Source organism: Rhea americana, unplaced genomic scaffold (assembly GCF_003343005.1).
Source record: "Rhea americana isolate MKP2758 unplaced genomic scaffold, rheAme1 scaffold_194, whole genome shotgun sequence".
Lineage (NCBI taxonomy): Eukaryota > Metazoa > Chordata > Aves > Rheiformes > Rheidae > Rhea > Rhea americana.
In genome coordinates this window covers 1147922-1164838 of record NW_028186083.1, presented here as the reverse complement: position 1 = coordinate 1164838, position 16917 = coordinate 1147922, and the positions used below count along the sequence as shown (strand labels likewise).

At 35.2% G+C, this 16917-nt stretch overlaps 1 protein-coding gene across 2 annotated transcripts in view; it reads left to right on the top strand.

Annotated features, from left to right (window-relative positions):
* Nucleotides 1-14533, top strand: part of USP32 (ubiquitin specific peptidase 32) — an 82558-nt gene extending 68025 nt beyond the window's left edge. For both annotated transcript variants that reach the window (XM_085302929.1, XM_085302928.1), the window contains exons 22-34: nucleotides 570-743; nucleotides 1261-1435; nucleotides 2103-2254; nucleotides 2990-3101; nucleotides 3675-3889; nucleotides 5287-5471; nucleotides 6988-7074; nucleotides 8018-8138; nucleotides 8818-9009; nucleotides 9618-9912; nucleotides 10361-10794; nucleotides 11524-11616; nucleotides 12152-14533. In XM_085302929.1, the coding sequence (XP_085159055.1) occupies nucleotides 570-743; nucleotides 1261-1435; nucleotides 2103-2254; nucleotides 2990-3101; nucleotides 3675-3889; nucleotides 5287-5471; nucleotides 6988-7074; nucleotides 8018-8138; nucleotides 8818-9009; nucleotides 9618-9912; nucleotides 10361-10794; nucleotides 11524-11616; nucleotides 12152-12325 (2409 nt within the window). In that variant the 3' untranslated portion in view covers nucleotides 12326-14533. The remainder of the gene's footprint in view (nucleotides 1-569; nucleotides 744-1260; nucleotides 1436-2102; nucleotides 2255-2989; nucleotides 3102-3674; nucleotides 3890-5286; nucleotides 5472-6987; nucleotides 7075-8017; nucleotides 8139-8817; nucleotides 9010-9617; nucleotides 9913-10360; nucleotides 10795-11523; nucleotides 11617-12151) is intronic.
* The last annotated feature ends 2384 nt before the right edge of the window (nucleotides 14534-16917 follow it).

Here is a 16917-nt window from a genome sequence, read left to right as displayed (position 1 = left end):
AAAGTTAATATGTAGGTACTGGGCAGAGAATCAAATAAATATCTTCACTAGAGAAGGGGAAGGGAACTCATGTTTATATTCCATGTGTCAGAAGTTGGCTATGACATCAACGAGCATATCCTGGGCAATAAGTTGTCATGTATGTTATTCCACACTGGTCACAGATTTGCCATTTCTTGTCAGTAAAGAATGTAGTGGAGATGTTCACCAAAGAGCTGTGGGGAGAAGAAGATGCAATCTGTAGGTAACCAGGATGCATTAGTCCTGGCCCTCAGGGAACAGCTGTTTGTGGAATATAATCGTGGTTCAGTGCTGAAATGTTAAGTTCAGAGGAGTTACCTCATATGAATTGAAGGTTGTGATATAAGATGTGGATTTTCATAGCCCTTGTTAGGTATGGAAGACCATGCATAGCCTGTAAGTGGTCTTGTGAAAGCATGGGGAGATACCATTAACCCTGGCAATTGCATTTATCGTGTTGGTTGACAGCATGCATTTTTCAATAATATTTTGATTATTGTTACAAATTTTGTCACATAACATTAAATAATGTTTTGGCTCTTTTATAGTGGACAATAGCAAAATATGCTCCAAGATTTAATGGTTTTCAACAACAAGACTCACAGGAGCTCCTGGCATTTCTTTTGGATGGCCTTCATGAGGATTTGAACAGAGTTCATGATAAGCCATATGTTGAACTGAAAGATAGTGATGGTCGACCAGACTGGGAAGTAGCAGCAGAGGTATGAGTTAAGGTGTTTCTAGTAGATAAGTGCTAAGAGGAAACTACTTTATTTCTTAGGAAAGCTAAAGGTGTTGATGAGAGGTGCTCTAGTAATACTATTGCTATACTGTCTTTTGAAACTTAGATCTGTGATTTAAGAAAACTGTTTCACCTTTGAACTGAAAATGAATTTGATTTTATATTATACAGGTAAAAAGGAGGTACTTCACAGTCATTTTGAATGACTCTTCTGAATGTGCAATACCAAAACTTTTCAAAATACTTCACAGTCTTTTCAGAAGCTTTTTAAATGATCTCATACCTTGGTTATTGTCTTAAGAATGAACTTTTCTTTACTAATATTGAAACTAAATATTACCCATGTATTATAAATTAGTAAACAACTTCTGCAGGAAAATACTTCAGTTCCATAGGCTGATGAAGCTCTGGAAATATCCAGCATATTCTCCCTCTGCAGTTCTAGCAAGTAGTCTTCAGTTTCTAACTTTATTTTATTTTTCTACACTTTATCTTAGGCCTGGGAAAACCATCTGAGAAGAAACAGATCCATTGTCGTAGATTTATTTCATGGGCAGCTTAAGTCACAAGTAAAATGTAAAACTTGTGGACATATAAGTGTTAGATTTGACCCTTTCAATTTTTTATCCTTGCCTTTACCAATGGATAGCTACATGCACCTAGAAATTACAGGTGGGTAGTGGTTTAACACCCTATATACTTGTCTTTCCTGAAAATTATAAATGCAAAACAGATTTTCAAGGAACAGTCACAAAACAGATTTTGTTTGTGTTAGCACTTACTAGCAATGCAGTTAAATTTTTAAAAAATAGTATAGCTATTTAGTGTAAGAGATTAGACTAAGAATTTTCACTGGAATACAGTTAAAGTAAAATCTTTTGAAACAAGCATAGATGATCCATTTTCAATTTTGACTAAAGTACATAATACATAAGATCTCAATCTCAGTTTTGCATGTTTTCCTTCTGGTCAATGAAAATTTGTATTGTATAGGTTGTCTTAAGTCTGTCTAGAGGAAAAAAAGGGGGGAGAGGGGAAAGAATACACAAACAAATTACTTTGTGGGATTTGAATTATTCTATGAAAAACTCATTCATTGTGGGAGAAGAGGCAAAAGGAATGGTGATAAAAGAAGAAAATTTGAAACCATTTTCTATGACCTAGGCAGTTGGAGATTTTTTGGCATTTGTCTTTGTGGACCTTGAAAATTGTCTGATAATGAAAAAATGAACAGATCTTAAAATGGAATAAAAATGTTTTCTAATAAGTAGATACAATGTATTACTCTATTAAATTTTACCTGGTTTACTGACTAAGATATTTCTTTTTCCATTTAAAGTAATTAAATTAGATGGTACTACTCCTGTTCGATACGGTCTGAGATTAAACATGGATGAAAAATATACAGGTTTGAAAAAACAGTTAAGTGAACTCTGCGGGCTAAAACCAGAACAGATTCTACTTGCAGAAGTGCATAGCTCCAATATAAAGGTAAAAAGGAAAAAAAAAATCATTGTTGCAACATAGTTTTGATATTTCTGATTATTTGTGTGCATCAGCATACTCCGTCTTTTTGACACTGTATGTTGCCTACAGGAGCCCTGACATGACTTAACTAAAAATGTAGTAATAAATTCAGCTTAGTCAAGTCTGAACTTTTATATCATTTTAAAACCTCAATTTGGCTTACTTTAAACAGATTTAAAATTGAAGGCAACTGAACCATAATAAACCACTTGTAACCAAAATGAAAATTGACATAGAAGCTTGCAAAACTTTAATTGAATTGATTAGTAATTATATGTTTAGAAAAAAAAGGTAAATCTTCTCAACATATTAAGACTCAAGTTAAAGTACTGTGATGAATTTAAACACCAAGAGGCTGGAAGTATAATGAATGACTGGCTTAGATTTTATGTATTGTGTATGTGTGTATATATATACTTTTTTGCTGTCATTGAACAGGATTAGAACTACTTTCAGAGGGTAGAAATTGGGTGCTTTCACTCTGTTTAGAGAACCAGTAATAGTGCTCTCRGATCTTGCTGCAGAGATCTACAAAGTCATGTGATTTTTGGCTCTCCTTTTTCCTTGTAGCTATAAAAAAGCAGATAGGAGAGGAGAGATGAGGTGATAGTTGTACTGTTTGCAAAAGAATGAAATATTCTGGGTCACAGATAAAAGTATGTGTGTGTCTCATTAGCTTTCTCTTTTTTTTTCCTGAAGAACTTTCCTCAAGACAACCAGAAAGTCCGGTTATCAGTAAGTGGGTTCTTGTGTGCATTTGAAATACCAGTTCCAGGATCCCCTACATCAGCATCAAGTCCTATGCAGACAGGTAAAATGAAACATACTTATTTTCCTGTTCATTTAAAATGCACAGAACTTAGATACTGGAGAAATTCAGGAGAAAAATGTTTCTTAGTAATTTGGGAGCAATAAGAATTAAAGAGACAGGTAAGTCACAGCTCTGATCCACAGAAAAACTGAGCGATCTCAATATCCACTGATGGTTTGTGATCCTGTCTAGGATCATGCCTAGGATAGGAGTCTGAAGATCACTATAGACTTATTTTAATGAAAATATTTTTCAAATAATAAAGAAACAAGAAACATGCAGATTGGCTATAAGGCAGGACATACTTAGAAACTAAAGCTGAGTATCATGCTTCCATTTTTTTTTTGTTTCACTGTTTGTGATTTCATATATGGATTGTAAACAATTCTGTTATTTCTTGTTACTGCATGCTCTGAATTTACACAGTTGTAAGGAAAGGATTAGATATTGGTCTGAAGGAGAATAGAAAATATTTCATGAAATACATTGGGCAGAATGGAAGGCAGAAAAATCGTATTTGTTGTTACCAGTTCTGGTTGCTGTAAATTGTTGAGAGTAATTGTCCATCTACAGATCTCTCAACTGGACCATCAACTAACGGAGCACCCAATATAATGATGAATGGGGACCTTCCCAAACCAACCCTAATTCCAAATGGAATGCCAAATACTGTAGTGCCATGTGGAACAGAACGTAATAACCTTGCCAACTGGACTCTCAATGGTCATGTACYCTTGCTTTCTGATAGTCCATGTACAGGGTATATAATTGCAGTCCACAGAAAAATGGTGAGTAGATTCTGCATTCTAAGTTATGTGTAACATACTTTCCCAAAGTTAGCGTGGTTTTCTTTTGAAGTCCGTGCGATTAGCTTATGTATATTCCTAAAAAGAGGGAACATGAATACACATTTCCCTGTTAGGCATGCACGTAGTTCTCTTTCATGGATTTAATTTGTAATGGCTAATGTTGGTGTATTTTTTCTTTCCTCAATATTGACGTGCTTCCCAGTTCTTTAACGCTGACATGCATACTTGGGTGTTCACTGACTCACTGATAAAATGTTCCAGGACTCTCTGAGCAGGAAAAAAAAAAGTGAAATTTATTTCTTTCCCATTTTGTGGAACAGCCTTATTTCTTATACAGAAATAGCGTGAAGATATATAGCGCATTTGTGGGTCACTCTGTTAGTATGAACTACTCTTTGTAAAAGCCTTTGTAGCCAAGTTGAAATCTAAATATGAAAGCTGGGTGACTGGACACCTCAAACAATCTTGCTTTCTGTGCATATTCTGTCTCCAGGCTTTAGAATTGGTTGACAGTTAGAGCCTAGTGGTTGTGGGCTCTATCTCTTTACAACAGGTTTGTGTTGGTCTTTTTTTGCTTTGGTTTCTCAAGYAGTGGCTAACCACCACAATCTTGATTGAAGATTTGGCAGAATCTCTTAGGGGAAGCAGTGTAATACTTTTGAGCAGTTTCTGCTGTTAGTTATACAGCTTACAAAGCGTTAAAGTTACGTGTGGAAGTTATGCCAGGAATCCATGCTTGTCGTTGTCAAAAATTTTATCAATGGTGTAGATCAGTTGCATAAAACTTGTGTAAGGCTCAGTAGCAGTTTACTGTACCTCAGTATCATTAGGTCAGTGTGTTAAATCCCTTTTTTTACAGATGGAAAGAGTGAAGCACAAAGACTAGTTGATCTGCTTGGAAGTGTACAAGTTTGTAGTGCCCAAATTAACTTCCCATTATGTTCTTTACACATAAAAGTTTTCTTTCTCTGGAGGACATAAATTTGCCTAGTGTAGAAGTCATTTTGGGACAGATATTAGTATCTGTCTGCATTGTAAAGTTACCATATGGTGGTTAAAGTAAGAAAATTTGTGTCTTTTGAAATTAAAAAGAAAAGGTATGTGGTTGAAACACAGGCTTATGTTAAGCATTGACATGGTCTAATGCCACAGTATCATAAAATACAATTAAATTTTCAGGCGGTTTGAAGTCAGTGATCAAAATTCAGCTTTTTAATATTGAAAAGATTACTGAAATTGAATACTTTTAATCCAACTAATAATTTGTTTAATTGCCAGAGACTGAAATGAGGAACAAGGTCAGCATTGTAATAATTAGGGTAATGTGAGTTAATGCATACTTATACATGAGTCATTCTCTTGTTTCACGTGTGCAGATGCGGACAGAGTTATATTTTCTTTCATCTCAAAAGAATCGTCCTAGCCTCTTTGGAATGCCACTAATTGTTCCTTGCACTGTTCATACACGGAAAAAAGACCTGTATGATGCAGTGTGGATTCAGGTTTCCAGGCTTGCTAGCCCTCTCCCTCCTCAGGAAGCTAGTAATCATGCACAAGACTGGTGAGTATCACATGCCAACCTTTGACTTGAATCATCTAATCTAGTGGTTTAGATTCCTTTAGAAAATTTAAAAAATGCTCATTCTTCATCTTTTATCCGTTTTAAGTGCTGAAAACACCTCCATGGAATGAATGTATGGTTTTTAATGTATAATTAAGATTTAGATGTCAACAGTTGTAGGAACAATTGCATGTGCTTTGACCTCAGATGTTTTCTGCCTGCAGATTCCATCTAGTGGGTTATTCTTGTAGGAAGTCATTTAAAAGTCCTGTGATTTAATAAAGACAATAAAAGGCAATATAGTAGCTTTGTGAAAATAAGATAATTTTCAGATAGCTTTCTAAATGAGACTGTATTTAATAGTGTCTTCTATATATTTAATTCTCTTGTGAAACTGTTTAAATTGTGAGGGCTCTTTTAGGGGGAGAGCTTTCTGTCATTTGAATTCTGCGTTGTGGCTGATGATTTTGATGCTAAGTCTGATTCTTTTTAGAGAATTGGTTCCCTCCTCTTTCTTCCTCTCCCAGCCTCCCCAGACACACACAAAAGCACTGTATCTGGAATTTGTAGGCTAATTGTTGGGGCAGAAGGAATGGTAGACCAGGTCTTTTAAACTGTGATGTCTGCTTCCATCTGCACACCTGCTCACGATTGTGTTCACCAACGCTTAGTACGGAACGAGACGCATCTGTGGAAATACTTTAGATGTTCYTGCTCAGTTAAATTCCTGTCATCATCAGAGCCAATCCATGTTAATGCAGTGTGGGCATAAATGACAGATTCTTAATGATTTAATTAAATAGACTGAAAATTTCGCCTTTATTTGGGGATGTGTCAATTTGTATGCATGAGACCTGTCCTTTAACAGATTTTTCTCATTATGCTACTTCTGAGTTTTATCACAAACTCTTTTCTCTTTTCTTGCTGAGTTGTCTCTAGTAAATAACTTTCTCACGTCTTCAATATATAGTGATTTAATGCTTTAATTTCTTTCACTATATAAAGCAATTTATGAGTGACCATTTTCTACCTGGATGTGCTGCTGTAAAACTGATAGTCTTGGCTATAGCTTAAATGATTTGTGTGATTTGTGTTAATTGATTTGTGTGCCCACCAGCATGTGTCAAGAAAACTTTGCTACTGTTGATGCTTATGTGGGATCTGTTACCTTCGCAAGAACTTTAAAAATATTATTGAATTTTCCTTTCTCTTTAGTTTTATTACTGTGTGTAAAAATAGTGAAGAAGTATTGATAGTAGTGTGAATGTGTGATTGAGGTATATTTTAATTGTGCCTCTTCTTTGTGCCTAATGCTATGATGTGCATGTTTGGAATTCAGACAACATAAAGGCAGATCCTATTTTATTATATTATGTTTAGTGTTTCTAACCATTCAGATTTTTTTTTGGGGGGGGGGGTGTTTTGGTAAACAGCAAGGGGTAATGAAGTAAGGTCAAATGTAATAGGCAATCTGAATGAATGCCCATGTTTCATGTTGCATTCTCTTCTGTTTCAGTGATGACAGCATGGGATATCAGTATCCGTTCACTCTGAGAGTAGTTCAGAAGGATGGAAACTCCTGCGCTTGGTGTCCGTGGTACAAGTAAATTGTCTTTTTTAGCTTTAAGCACGGGGTCACTTCAGCAGAAATGTAGTTTATGATAATGGATTTTTGATATGTTTCAGAATAGAGGTAATGTCAAACAATGGGAGTCTAGAATCTAATCTAACTAGAACCCCCATGTGGCAGACTTTCACTGCAGAATTGCTTTTATGACTTGAAGAGCTGAAAACTCTGCTGACGCAGAAAATTTAAATTAGGAGATAGGCATCAGATTATCAAAAACCTCTTAACCCCTTCCAGTCTTCCCTGTTCAAGTGTGTAAATGTACAGGGGCACATTTGTATATATTTAGATGATTTATGATGGTTTCATATGACAGCAGACTACTCTGGGTGTAAATCATTTACCATTAGCAGTTTCTGTGCGTTTGAAAAATAAAAGCTAAAATGGTCAATAGATACGAGCCCCGGGAAGACTTCTGGAATTTTTCCTAAACAAGGATATGTTAATGAAAATCCTAGACTGTTGCTGGAAGATATTCAGACCACACACTATACCACACAATATACTATATATAAAAAGGTGTCTCCTACAGCTAGATAAATAGTGCATGTTAGCTATCATATTGTAGAATACCTGTGGAGACAAAGAACTGTAGTAGTGTTAGAGTGGTAGTTAGTGTTGCTCAGCACTCTATGCAGAGCAAGTGGTCAAGATCAAGTGATTGAGCTCACCCAAATGCTTTAGTGTTTCATCTCTATTATGGAGTTTTGTGGCAAAATAGAGAACTGCCTTGGATATCTTTACTGGAAAAACAAACAAACAAACAAACAAGAAAAAAACAAAAAAAAGCAACCCTCTTACACTGAGGGCAAGGCCTGTAGCTGTGGAGGTGTATCTAATAAGGAGCAGAATTGGGGTGTGAATTAATGTAAATCTGAGTGATTGCAGTTTGTTTATCACGTCTAACTTTTTGTTTTAGATTTTGTCGTGGCTGTAAAATTGAGTGCACAGAAGATAGAGCTTGTGTTGGAAATGCTTACATTGCTGTAGACTGGGATCCAACAGCACTCCACCTACGCTACCAAACATCACAGGAGCGGGTAAAATTATGGCATAAAGCCTGCAGTGTTTGAATGTTAATAGCTCTGAAACACATCCCATTTTACCAAGACTAAGTTTGGAAGATACACTTTTTCTTTTAGTGATCTCATCTATTTATTATTAAACTAAAGGCATTAGTCATTGAAGAATATATTCTGGATAAACCTATCTTAGTTTTAGACCTCCTACATGTCTATAACATGAAAGTGAGTCTTATAAGACATCACAGATGCATATTTTCTGGCTGTTTTAAATTGCTTTTGGCCTACTCGCCACAATATAGTGCAAAGTATGTTAATTTGGTACACTTTCGAAGGATACCAGTGATATAAATAGTTGTGTGTAAGTAAATAAAGTTGCTTCACTGAGTCTACAAAATAGAAATAAAAGTAAGCGCACAACTGAATTAATCTAGAAGAACTATTCCGATTTGTGAGTTGAATTCATAAACTAGTGCGTTGTGAGTATGCAAAAACTAAGAATAAGGACAGCACATTATCTGTATTCTTCCATTTCATAGTTGAAATAAAATAGCTGCTCAAATTAGTACAGCTATTTTTGGATCTCTAATCTTAAATAACTATATGATATATTTCTCCTATGGTACTTTAAATACAGCCTTCCTCTGAGCAGTTTGTATGTTTTCAAGTCAGATTAAATTTAATCTCACCTCTTTAGATTGTAGAAGAACATGAAAGTGTTGAACAAAGCCGACGAGCTCAAGCAGAGCCCATCAATCTGGACAGCTGTCTTAGAGCCTTCACCAGTGAGGAGGAATTGGGAGAAGATGAGATGTACTACTGTTCCAAATGCAAGACCCATTGTTTGGCCACCAAAAAACTGGATCTTTGGAGGCTTCCCCCTATTTTGGTATGATCTTGTATAATTTTCCTCTACAACAGCAGAAACAAAGTACATTCCTCACAAATTTTGAATTGCTAGGTATTTCTCCTTTTTCTTACTAAATAAGAAGGTTTATATTTACTTCTATTCACTGTCTCAGCAGGGGCATTAACTTTGTTTGCGTCATGCATTTCCATAATGCAAGCAGGTAACTCAAACCTCAAATTCTTGTGCATCTTTTTAGCTGATATATTGCAGCAAATGGGTTGCATTTTGCATTCTCTTTGATCTGCTCTGACAAATTCACATTTAGGCAGTCTTTCTTGGTAGCACAGTCTTGATCTTTGATGTAGTTACATAACACCTGGGTGTGTTGCCTTTCATATTTGTAGGTTATACACAGCGCTGGTGACTGAAGTGAAGCAACCTTTTCTATCACTTTCCCCCTGAAAATATTATTTCCGTATTTTATCAGCTTGTACCCAAAATCAAAATATTCAAATAGTGTTATTACTTTTTATTAATACATGATAAAATATTTATGTTTCAGGAACAAAAACTTCTTTTAGCAGTGAAATTAGGTTGTTGTGGTGTAATTGCCCTCCTTTGACTTTTTCTATCATGTTTCTGCTTAGATCATTCACCTGAAAAGATTTCAGTTTGTAAATGGCCGCTGGATAAAATCTCAGAAAATTGTTAAATTTCCCCGGGAAAATTTTGACCCAAGTGCCTTTTTGGTACAAAGGGATCCAAGTCATTTGCAAAGAAAACAGCTAACTCCCCATGTTGATGACCTTCCTGATGCACGGACTCTCCAAGGGGAGTCTAGAAAAGTAGATCTGCAGATCACTTACACAGCAGGTGAAGGGGATGTACTGAACAGAAGTCCATCTTCCCTTAACACTACTACAGTCTTGAATAATATCAAAGGTAAGTAATAATTAGGAAATAGAGCACACTCCAGTAAATGCTGTTATTTGTGGGGGGGCGGGGAGGGGGGAACGTCCTCTTAAAAAAATGCTAGTATTTTGTTGGCCAAAGAATTAAATTTATTCTGAAACACTCATTTTCCCCTGCTGTTTCCCGTGGGAAACTTAATGAAGCATTGCTATGAAGAAATGAAGTTACTCAGTGATGTTATTGGTACTGGCATTGTCTGTTCATGTAAGTGGACCAGATTAAGAATGAGGAATGTGCTTCTGCATATAAGTGTGCATGTGTTTGTGTGCACACAGACAATCCTATTTTTATATACCACTCATAAGCTGCAATGAAACAGTGGATTTTCAATGTTTGGTTATTGAAAGAAATCTTTTATTAAAAAATCTAGACCATATGTTTACTTATCTTTCAAGTCTGTATTTGTCTTTTGTTGCAGCATCTCCGTCTTTGGGAAGGAAAAGTGGAACCAGCTGTCCTTCAAGTAAAAACAGTAGCCCAAATAGTAGCCCAAGGACTTTAGGAAGAGGTAAAGGGCGCCTGCGGCTGCCACAGCTAGGTAAAAACAAACTGTCAAATAGCAAAGAAAATTTGGATGCAAGTAAAGARAATGGTACTGACCAGGAACAGAAATATACTTCTGATCAAGGTGATGCTCTTACTAGAGGGCAGATTTTTGGTGGTAGCCAAAGTGAACTATACACTGCTCAGGACACTGAGATGACTTTAGCCAACGGATACATTTGTGAGCAGAATGCATATAGTAATGGAAGTRTCAATGGTCAAATTGATAACCACAGTGAGGAGGATATTGCAGATGACCAAAGAGAAGAAGCTTGTGTTAACCCTATTTACAATCTATATGCAATTTCGGTAAGTAGATATTTAAGTAAGCTGATATGTTTACTGTTTTTGTTATGAAAAGTAGAGATTTCTTGTCAAAGATAGCAAAGTAGAGTCATTGTGAGCAAAATAAAATTGCCATAAAACTGAATATAACTGAAAAGTATATCTGCATAATGTTGTTTCTGCTTGAATTTGTAATCTCGGTCGGCGTCATATAATAAAAAAAAAAAAAAAAAAAAAAAAGCTGTGAAGCACAGCACAGTCGATCAGAATTAGAATGCACTTCTCAGGTTGTCTGTCTCTTGCTTTTATCAAGCAGGACTTTTCTGTGTGCTAATGCTTGAATTGTTTTTAGGTTTTTGTTTTTAGATGGGGGGAAAAAGGAAAACAAAAGAGAAACAAGATTTGGTAGTGAAGGAAAATGATAAAGGCATRAAAGAGGTAGGAGAGGAGGACTGGCCTTGGTCTGGCTATGTTGAATTGCTGGGGCCAGCATGCATAAAATTATTTTTGTCATATACAGTATGCTGCATTACTACTTTAGAGAGAAGAGGTTTATTTTAAGAGAGTCTGTAGCATTTAGGCATCTTTGGCAAGTATAGATTGTCATGAACCATTGTTACTTATGGAAAGAATATGAATTTATCATATTATTCTGTGAATTCTGTGTTTTTGATGTTTCATTCAAAATTCACTTCTTTTTCGTTTCTTTTTTTTTCTTTCCCTTTTTTCTTTTTCTTTTTCTTTTTTTTTTAGTGCCATTCAGGAATTATGGGAGGGGGTCATTATGTTACTTATGCCAAAAACCCAAACAACAAGTGGTACTGCTACAATGACAGTAGCTGTAAGGTAAATGTTTTATTTTTGTAAGAAATATTTTTTTCCTTTGGTACCTAGAATCAAAGAAATGCATGTTTTTGAGAACCGTTCTTTGAAACCATGGGTAGCTCAAAATCTACATCAGATGAATATTAAAACTGTCAACTGAAATCATATGTGAGTTTTTTCATGTTAGTATATATTCATCAGCTGCTAACATGGGTAAGGAAAGATACTTATTTTGTACAAAGATGGAAAAGTTATTGAAAGTGGAAGTCCAAGAGTGTTTTTTCATTATGCTAGCTGTTTTGTATTCAATTACTGAATAATTAAGTTTCAATATCTCTAACTATTTGCACTTGTCACTGAAAATTCATTATGTTTTTCAAGTAAATAATGGAGCCTGATAACTAATAATAAGGGAGACTGAGAAAATGTGATTCTTCTTGCTGCAAACTGCTGTTTTAAAAAAAGACAGTTTCTAGGGCCAACGCGTGTGTTGAAGTTCAGTGTCAGTGACGCAGTTGTGCCATTGCGTATTTCAGGAACCTTTTTTGTTTCGCAGGAATTGCATCCCGATGAAATCGACACCGACTCTGCCTACATTCTTTTCTACGAGCAGCAGGGGGTAGACTATGCACAATTTCTGCCAAAGATAGAGGGCAAAAAGATGGCAGACACAAGCAGCATGGATGAAGACTTTGAGTCAGATTACAAGAAGTACTGTGTTTTACAGTAAGCAGGTGATCTTCCGTGGACTGTTCTGAGAGTGTGAGGGATAACATGCTGAAACTTGCATTTGGCGAAAATGTTAGTGAAACAGTTAAGCTAAGTGTAGTTTTTGTACCTGGGATATGAAAGCACAAAGAGAAAACCCTAATTAAATAGCAGTAAATATAAAGATAGTATTGTTTTGTTCTGTTATCTCACTACATGTTCTAAACATTTCTGATGTTAGACATCAGGCTGAAACTGCCATTGGCCTTTAAATAAAATGGTTTGAGAAAAGCCAACTAGGACCAAATAAGAGCTAAATTAAATAGTCCAAATAAGAGCTAAACAAAGTAGTGTAGAGTTTACCAGTTATTCTAACAAAATCCTAAGGCTGTCCTTAGACTTAAGATAATGGGGAAAAAATTGTAGTGTTGTCCTTGGACAGCATGATATTGCTACCTCCTTTTTCCTGCAGTTTTATTGCATTTTATTGGCAAAACAAGGAAAGCAAGAGAATGAAAAGTGCACGAATTTAAAGATTGAATATTGAGAGTTAGAAATGTTTCCAGTTTTGCCATCACTAATATGTGTCAATTGCTTTCTTTCTGTATGTTGGGAGCACAACCAAATCATAATTTGAGAGGAGATTAATTTCTGCACTTGAATGKTTTTATTATAATTGTGTTTTCTCCACGTGGTGGCTGTGCAAATCAACATGTTTCAGGAATGACTTTTCAGCCTGAAGAGTGCTATTTTTTTTTTTTTTGAGTGCTATGACTTTTGAGATGCCTCAGAAAAGAAACTTCAGGTTGAAGAGAGTAGTTGTGGTTATATGCATGGTGTCTTAAAAAGTGCACATTGCACGAAGTGTTCCCAGCTTTTGAAGGAAAGATGCTTGAGCTTATGTTTCATGACTGGTGTTGCTTTTAAATTTGCACTTTTAAAAATTCATATAATTAAATTCAAAAACATACTTTGTTTTTGTTGTTGTAAGGGCTCTGGAGTGAATGGCTGTGAATTATCCACTGTGTATTTCAAACAGATAAGAAGCTGTGGCTGTCAGGTAGCTATCGTAGCATTCATGGATTTTTTTAAATTGATTTCATAATTTAATAGGACTTTTTTCTTCAAAATTTGGTTTGCCTTTTTCAAATTCTTTCTTGCAACAGGTTATGCATATACTTGCAATTAAAACAACTGCTTTCCATGTCCTTGCAAGATGCTCTTTTAAGTCAGCAGGCTAATTGTATGAAGGAAAGCTTGATCGAGTCTTAGCAGAGACTGAGGAAGAAAAGATGGTTGTTTTTGAGTAGGCAGTTCTTTAAACATTTTCGGTGTTAATTTTTTGCATATCTGAATCAAGATTAACAATTTGCTCTTTCAGCCTTTTATTCTTCAGCTGAGTCTTAGAAGCTTACTAATTTTATCAAGACATCTTCCAAATTCTTTAGATTGTCTTCACTAACAAAATTTATAACTTACACTGTTGATCTCTGAAGTTAATGTTTGGCTTCCTTCTAATACGCTTTACAACAACGCCAAGCCTACTGGTAAGTGTATAATTTCCAGAAAGATCTGAGTTTTATCCATTTAAGAAATTGTATCAGCTGGTTTTGCTGTCTTTACTTATGCAAAAACCTCGCTGTCTTTATTGGAGGTTGTGCCTCTGTAAGGACAGCAGATCAGTTCCAAAATAAGTRTTGTCGAATTTGTAAAGTATTGCTCCCTATCCTGTATGTTCTCTTATCTTCAAGTGGTCTAAACCTTGAGTCTGAGGAAAAGTAAACATGAATTGTAAAATTTTTAGGTTAGAAGCTCTTTCAGTGTCCATTTCTCTATTCCTCCCTGCGCAAACTCCATGAAAAGTGAAAGGATTTCAAATGATTTACTTTAAAATGTTTCATTTAAGCAGGTAGCACAATCTACTAATGTTATTTGATCTTCTGTGTTTGTTACATTGGTTGTAATTAATTTTTTTAATTAAATTAATTCATGAATTAGTAGTAAATTTATTAAGTTAACTAACTACATTCACTTTGTAAATTATTGTATAAAACTTATTGACAATGCACTGACTTTAGAGAGATGTTATGTACATAAATACCTTGTAAATAAAATAGTGTTGATGTACTGGAATATGAGCTGTATAAAAAAAAATATCGGTAATTGTATATGGAGTGAACCTGTTTATCTGTAACTATATTATTCAAACAAATTAAATACTGTGGATGCAGATGAAGTGTCACCTTTTGTCARCTTCTTTTTAATAGCTGTTTTTCTGCTTTGAAGTTTCTGTAGAGTTTTCATTAACTTTAAATATTTTTATAGATGCAAAAGATTGAAACATGTAAGGAAGCATACCAGTTCTCTGCAGTTTGTCCAGTGTATCTCTTGGAAAAGCTAACATACTATCTTGGTACTTCTAAATTTTGATTTTTAAGTTGCTTCTGTTTTCCGTTTTAAGTATGTTCTGCTTGTTTTTAGAATTAGTCCATTTAAGGCTTTTCAAAATGTGTGCCTGTACATGAGACAGAGAGAGAGAGAGGGAGATGTGTTTCCTTCTTAGAGATAAGTCTGAAGATCTAGTGCATTGAACTGCATTAATTCAGTGGTTCTCATTGTTTTGTGGCATAATAGTGACAGATCCAAAATGAGACCAGTGATGGTTTAGAAGCAGAGTGGTTGCACGTGGACTTCCTAGCTACCTACCTGTGAGAATCCTTCTGCAGGTTATTAGAACAGACAGAAAAATCAAACACCTATTTTAATATTGTTGCTTTATTTTTATATATGTACTTGGACAATTAAAATCTAGCCTGTAATAATTTTATTCCCAGGTTCTCACAGTGATAAACAAAGCTCCTTTTGAGCCTAAAGTAGGGAAATATTTTACTTTAAAATGTTCCAGGAATAGAGGACATAAAATAAAATCATGCAAAGATTTCTGTTATTTGAAGGGTTGAGAAGAAGTTTTGAAAAAAAAAAATCACGTAATGGACTATACGCTTAGCTTTTCCTTTGATTTGGAACTGTATTGGTGTCTGGTGTTCACAGCCACAGGATGGCAGCGTTGTCTGCCGCCTTGGATRAGCGGACACTGGAAGCCTTGTGAGCGTGAACCTTAAATTCTAACCATAATTCAGACTTCTTAACATGCTCACAAAAAAGGAAAAACTTATTTTGAACCTCTTTCAGAGAGATAATAAAACAGTATTTATCTGCAGCAGCCATATTCTGCATATTATTTATTAATGCAGAGTTTTGTCTTGCCAGGAGGACCGATTTCTGAAATTAAAGTTTTCACATTATAATATGAAGTAAATAATGCTTAGTAATTTGGGGGTTAAGAATTTATTTTATTTTATTATAGTTGATAACTTGTGCATTTTAAATCAAGTGGATTATCTGTTTTCCTCAGGTGGAAACAGCTTTCAAGATAYGATTCATACAAAAGGCACAAGGGAGCAAAAGAAAAGATACAGGTGAAAAATAAATATAATTCATAATAACAGGCAAAAAACAATGCATCTTTACTGCTTCTGTGTAGATACTTATTAATTTGTTTAAATAGAGAATTCAACTGTTCCATTAGCCAGCAAAGGAAATTCGTTCCTGTACCTTAAAGGAAGAGAGTCACACGTTGGTAGTACACGAGGCCTTAGTTTCCTATGATTCTATTTTGTAACCTGTTAGGTCTCTAAAACCATAGAATAATCTGGGTTGGAAAACAGGAGGACATCTGGTCCATCTGAATGTTAAAAGTGTATCTCATTTCAGGTATTATAATTATTTCCTGTATTATGAATGTCGTAAATACAGAGGGTGATTTCTTTTTTTTTAATACAGATCTTAAGAAATGTGTTTGCCATTTACTCAGCCATCACCGTTTCAGTAGGTTGCTTTGGTTTCTGAGCATTTTTTTTTCTGAAGGGGAAAAAACTTGAAGCCATTCAGAAACCCACTTCTAGTACCACCTGAGAAAATAAGATAGAGAGACAGTATAAACAGAGATTAAGAATAGCTTTTTAGGAGCATGTGCTTCATCACAAATCCAAATAATGCTAATGGCAAAAACTCATTGAGGAAAAATTTGCATAGGATATAAAATGGGCAAGGTAAATCCTATTAGAGAACTGGCTCATTGCTATATTATTGCTTCTAGAGGAAGAACTCCCTGCATATTTCCACAGCACAGATTAAAAAAAGGGAAGAGAAAGATATAGGAAATACTCCATCTAAGAACATATTTCTCTTTATGCGGAGTTGAATATAAGATTTGCTCTAGGATATTTCCAGTTCATGATGAACATGTCTATTAATACAATTTAATGTATGCCAATGTATTTTGGTTGTATCCTACTACTAGGTTTTAGTTGATGTGAGATYTGAGATTAACAAAGTAGAAAGTCAAAGGCAAAAATATTTATCTTTTGCTTACTCACTGGAGGGGTAACAACTGAGGTACAGGAATAAGAGGTCAACATTGAAATTACTTTTGCTTGGAGATGAGAACTTGCAGCCAGATTGCAATTGGGAAGTAATACAGAACTTCAGCAAAGTGTATCTTACTGCTTGTTCATGGAACTTTATCTGAAACTATCCACAAAGATCAGGGAG